At 39.8% G+C, this 5,846-nt stretch overlaps 1 protein-coding gene across 1 annotated transcript; it reads left to right on the forward strand.

Annotated features, from left to right (window-relative positions):
- Positions 1-1,619: 1,619 nt before the first annotated feature.
- Positions 1,620-5,560, forward strand: LOC104216109 (serine/threonine-protein kinase ATM). The gene is made up of 2 exons (XM_009766075.2): positions 1,620-1,812; positions 2,122-5,560. Exon 2 carries the CDS (start codon positions 2,186-2,188, stop codon positions 5,324-5,326), a length of 3,141 nt encoding a protein of 1,046 aa, XP_009764377.1. The 5' UTR covers positions 1,620-1,812; positions 2,122-2,185; the 3' UTR covers positions 5,327-5,560.
- Positions 5,561-5,846: the final 286 nt, after the last annotated feature.

Genomic DNA, 5,846 nt, shown 5'->3' on the forward strand with positions numbered 1-5,846 from the left:
AACTATGAGAATGCACCTGGTAGATTCCCTCAGTATTGAGTATTTACATTTGGGACTACGGAATGGGATTCCGGTAGATCCCCCCGCACTATGAGTTAGACTACGGGACGGGATCCCGGGAAATCCATTGGATATGTACATATGGGACTACAGAATGGTATCCTAGGAGATCCCCGATTGTTATTATTGGTACTGAGCTGTATTCTTTTCCGGGTTTACCTTGCTTCTGCATAGTTGTTGTTGTCCTGTACATCCTGTATTATTTTACTGTTGTACTTATTTATACTGTTCTGTTCTATACTGTTGAATCTTTATATTTTATTTAATCTCAGCAGGCCCTGACCTTCATCGTCACTACCCGACCAAGGTTAGGCGTTGGCACTTACTGAGTACCGTTGTGGTGTACTCATGCCCCTTCTGCGCATGTTTTTCATGTGCAGATCCAGGTACTGCGACTCAGTCCTACCACCCGTGAGGTGAGGCGACTACTCTAGAGACTTCGAGGTACATCTGCCGCGTCCGCATACCGAGGAGTCTCTTTCTATTCTAGCTTTTAAACATTTGCCCTTCTGTATTTCTTTTCCTTATTAGATATTCTGGAGTTAGAGTACTGCGTAGTGATCCTTAGCTTGTGATTCATGGGTTTCCGGGTCTTGGACATATGTATTGGTTTCTGAAAGTTAAATGTTGTTTATGTCGAGCGGCACTTTTAAACACTGTTTTATTATTTTAATTCTGTTTTAAATTGTTTTACTTTCGCAACTTGGTTTATTTTCCGCAATTTAGGCTTACCTAGTCATAGGACTAGGTGCCGTCATGATGGTTCACGGAGGGTGAACCGGGGTCGTGACAGCTGCGCATCCATAGCAGCCTATACTACACCATGTCGCCCTAGAAAGAGAGGAGAGGGGAGAGAGCGTGGGGTTTTTTGACTAATTGTAGGTGATGTGGGAGAGAGGAATTTTGAGATTGAGCATCGTGTTTTCAGGGAATGAGGGAAGAGAATGACATATATCAAAGCAGAGAGAGAGAAAGAAAATAGTGTAACTGAATAGCGTATTTAGTGACTTAGGAGTAGGAGGTAACCAAAATTAGATATTTTGCTATAAAAGGTATCTATAGAATATAATTTTTTAAAATGGTTTTATTTAACCTTTGCTATAGTAAGTTTTATATGTCTTTATCAATTGGTAGGAAGTTTAAGAATGCAAAGAAAATTTTGAAATCTAATAGTCTTAAACAAATTAAAGGTGTACATTATACATTGAAAATACTAGTTAAATATTATTGTTTTAAATATTCTCTGTATTTCTAATCATGACTATAAAAAAAGCGTCATTAAGGATAAAATAAAAATATCATAATGAAAAACTTACTGAAATATGTGAATCTTGTTAAAATATAGTATATAAACGGAAAGCAAGACACAGATTAAAATTGAGGGGAAGTAAACCCACCAGCCGTACCCGTATGATGCAAACCAAACGATTCCTACGAAGTAGGGTGAGGAGTAAAAGTATCAAAGCTTTAAAAAGAGGAATCCAATTCTAAATGCAATGTTGTCTTTTGGTTGATATTTACTGGAAATGTAAGAAGTGGCCCTTTAAATGAAGTGTTAGGCTTATACAAGTGTACCACTACCGCCGACTCATTCTCTCTACTAAAGGATCACTCACTTAGAGCACGCTGTATTCAGGTATACGTAACCAAAAAAAAACCCCCCATTTTGATACCACAACTAGCAGAAATCATTCATTGCTTAAACACTTGCTACTGCACTGTAACAGAAGAAGAAGCTGAAGAGAGAAAAAGGTGAAAATCCCATATCCCTTTTCCCTTTTCACTGTCTTTGTTCTAACCAGATCTCTTTATACCCTTTCTAAGTTCTTTTAGGCTGTTCTTTCAAGTAATTACTACTTAGGCTGCTCTTCTTCTTAGACTACTTTTTTTTTTTTTTTTTGTGATTAGTTATTTTTGCTGGTATCTTGGTTTTTTTATTTCTCTGTTCTGTTTTTAGATTTTTTTGGTTCTTTACCTCTTGTTATTTTTAGTGGAAATCTGTTCATGAATGGAAAGCTTTTGTTCTGTGATTAATTCTTGTTGTTTCCTGTTTTAAACCAGTTATAATATGATGGGTAGCTGTTGATTTGGAGAAAAGTTGAGACCTTTATGGTTCTTTCTCGCAATGGAGACACAGAATATATCAGAAACCCTAGAGGAGGGTTCTGTAGAGTGCAAGCCATTTCAAAATGAAAACCTAGATGGTAAAACCCCAGAAGAGGTTTCTGCTCTCTCTAGATTAAGTGAGAGTTGTGCTGGTTCTAAGTTGGTCACCGACATACCGTTGAGTGAATGTGTTGATGTGCTCAAGAAGTTAGCAAATGAGGGTGATAATGTTGACTTAGAGGGAGTGGAGTTTGAGCAGAAGGTACTTGATGGACGTGATAACGCTGATTTGGAGGGAGTTGAGAGTGAGAAGAAGCTTGAAAATGTGGATGAGTACAACGATCTAGAGGGAGTTGAGGTTGAGAAGAAGTTTGCAGATGTGGATGAAAATAATGCGGGAGTTGATTCTGAGGAGAAGCTAGTGGATGGGCAGGGGGGAGTTGAGAGTGAGAAGAAGCTTGAAAATGTGGACAATTATAACGATGTAGAGGGGGTTGAGCTCGAGAACAATTTCGGAGATGTAGATGATGCTATTGACTTAGAGGCTCTTGGCCTGGAGAATGGGGGTGTTGCTTTTGAGAATCTGATGGAAGGAGAGACTTTGGAACATGAAACTCAGGCGTTGGGGTCGATAATTCCGGAGACTAACAAAACAAAAGATGGTGATGTACTGGGTGCTGAATTTAATGAGTCTCTGCTTAATGGGGGTGAGGAGGTTGATATGGTTGATGCTGCGGAAACAATTTCAAATGTGCATGCAAATGGTTCTCTGAGAGAGGTACAATTCTCTGGAGATGGTATTTCTCTGACCGTGGATGTATTTGGTCCATTGGATGGTTTTTACCCAGTCCATAATTTGGATGGACAAGTGCTGGGCGATAGTGGTTCAGATTCCATGCTTTCCATGAAAAATGATAGCCCAATGGCTGTCAATGGAAATGAAGCAGAAGTAGATGCCAGTGATAATCAAGAATACAATTTTGCTGTGGGTGACTTAGTATGGGTAAAACTCAAGACTGACTTGTGGTGGCCGGGAATGATTTGTGATCCATCTACATCGAAGGATGCTGGGAAGTGTGATCATAGGGGCTTTTTCTTTGTTAAGTATTTTGGCAACACTAAGTCTGGTTTGTGCCAGCCGTTCCAGTTGAAGCCCTTTCTAGATTATTTTGAACATATGTCTCGCCAGAATAAGTCTAGAAGCTTTTATGGTGCAATAGAGAAGGCTTTAGGTGAGATTGGTAGGCGTGTAAAACAGAAGATGACCTGTTCTTGTTTTTCAAAAGAAAATCAAGTTGCTGCTCAAAATCTTTCAAAAGAAAAACATAGTGTTTTTTCGGCATCTCAATTTGAGCCTGCAAACCTTCTCAACTTCATTAGATTACGTGCTTTGGATCTATGTAGCCCAGGTTGTATTGAGTTTACAGTCAACGAGAGTTACCTATCAGCCTTTAACTGTTCAATGGGTCATAAGCAATTGCCTGTCTATAAACTCAGACCAACAAATAATGCCAAAGATATCAGTAATGGCCAGCTTTGTAGTGGTGATAGTGTCCTTAAGAGCTGTAAAAGTGATTCTGATGATCGTAAAACAACTGAGGTGGAGATGTCTGGCTCATTAGAATCTCCTATTGGTATGGGGAGCATGATATCCTGTTCAGAAACTGCAAACGGAAGTGCTGGAGGAAAATCTGAAAAAGGATTTGAGTCGAGAGAACGGAAGAAGAGCAAGTACCTATCATATCCTTATGTGAACAGCTGGAGCCGTAAGAATTCACTTGGTCAGGAAGAAGATGAAACTGAAGATCATGAGGGAGTTTCTCTTGGTGGAATAAAGAGCCCTTCTAGTCCATCTATGGTCACCACTCCAATTGGTAAATGCAGTAACTCACTAAGGAAACCAAGAAAATCTGTTAATGACAATGGCATTTGCCATAACAACGTTGGGTTTGCCGCTGCTTCTTCAGCAGAAGTGCTCCAAGAGCTCCGTCTGACAGCTCTTGATTGCTTCTCTCCTAGTCAAAGTACGTCTTCCATTCCAATTAAGGAATTTTATTTAAGTTTTAGAATATTCAGAAATCCTGAAGTTGAAGTTCAGATGGATGAAATAAATGAAGCGACTTTAGGGTGTCAGGAAACTTTCGGGTCTCCATTGGGTACAAATACATCTGATAATCAAGTAAAAGGACACCTTCCTCCTAGTGCTTTCCCCAAGAAGAGAGGTAGAAAGAAAATTGAAGATACAAATGCAACTGCCCTTACTGGTTCTGTAGAGACAGGAACCGATACACTCAAAAAAGGAATAGTTGGCAAAAAGAAAAAGAAGACGGCAACTGCAGCTGTGATTCATCACGAGATTGGGGTTTTGGGTGGACTACCAGACTTGAATGGAAATAATACTGGCTTGTCAGTTGAAAGTATGCAGGTTATAGGTCCTGCCCCTACTCAAGGTAAACTTGAACCTAAGAGGAGGAAGAGGAAGAAGGAAGAGTTGGTTTCTGAGATTGGGGTATTGGGTGGACTACCAGATTTGAATGGACAAGTCACCGATCCCAACTTGAAGGGGAAGGACTTTGCAGAATTGAGTTCAGTCACAATTCAAGATAAACCCAAGCGTAAGAGGAGGAGAACTAGTAAATCTGCCATCGGGATACCCAATCATAATGGAGATCATAATACCCTTTTGCTTAACTTTGGATTGGGTTCCCCAGTGCCTTCTAAAGAGTATATCACTGCTACATTTTCCAGGTTTGGTTCATTAGTGGAATCCAAAACGCAGTTTCTAGATGATTCCACTGCCCAGGTTGTCTTTGTAAATGATTGTGATGCTATAGAAGCCTTACAGAATTTACAAAGCAGAAACCTGTTTGGACCTGCCCTTGTCAGTTATCGCCTCCGACATGTTTCAACTTCTAATAACACACAGACGTCACTGCTGCCCGCGGATGTACTCAAGCCCCCAGCTGCACTTTCTGGAGCTGTACCTTCAAATGGTGAAGGACCTGATCTTGTCGTCATAAAACAGAATCTGGAGGCAATGACAACAATGCTTGAGAAGGCTGGTGATAATATTTCCCCTGAGATGAGAGCCAAGTTGGAAAGCGAGGTGAAAAGCTTCTTGAAAAAGGTAAGCTCCATGGTTGGTTCTTCCTCGTCTTAGCTGAAAATAAATGTAGTAGTTTCTTAGTTGACGTTTAACTCTGTATCTAATTAATTAGGATTTTTATGTGATGCTAGTGACTGCTGTTGAGAACATTGTTTGGTATTTCCCATGTTTTTATCTTCTTCCTTCACTACTGTTGATTCTCAGTAGAACTTACTGGACGTTCTCGTTACTGTGTTGTAATGTGGAGTTGTGTGTACTTCTAACTTTCAACCAAGCACTTTTTAGTAATCAAGACGGAGCATGATACCACTCTGTGCTCCTCAGATAGCCTTTCCCTGGTTACTGTCCTAATCTGGAGGCAAGCTTTTACTTTTTTTAATTGAATGGTTGTTTTACAACTTTGAAGCCTGATCAACGCCCAACTCTAGTCCTAAAAAGGATAAGCGGTCGCTGTAAATATAATCTGGTCTAAAAGTCTTGAGTCGAATCCCACAGAGAACTAAGGCTTAGCTATATGTGTTTAATATCACTAAAAAGACAAGTTTGAACAATTTTCTAAATTATAAAGATTGAG

Source organism: Nicotiana sylvestris, chromosome 6, assembly GCF_000393655.2.
Source record: "Nicotiana sylvestris chromosome 6, ASM39365v2, whole genome shotgun sequence".
Lineage (NCBI taxonomy): Eukaryota > Viridiplantae > Streptophyta > Magnoliopsida > Solanales > Solanaceae > Nicotiana > Nicotiana sylvestris.

Excerpts from the sequence above, each read along its gene's own strand:
- LOC104216109 (XM_009766075.2), top strand. The coding sequence starts at position 2,186 with ATGGAGACACAGAATATATCAGAAACCCTAGAGGAGGGTTCTGTAGAG.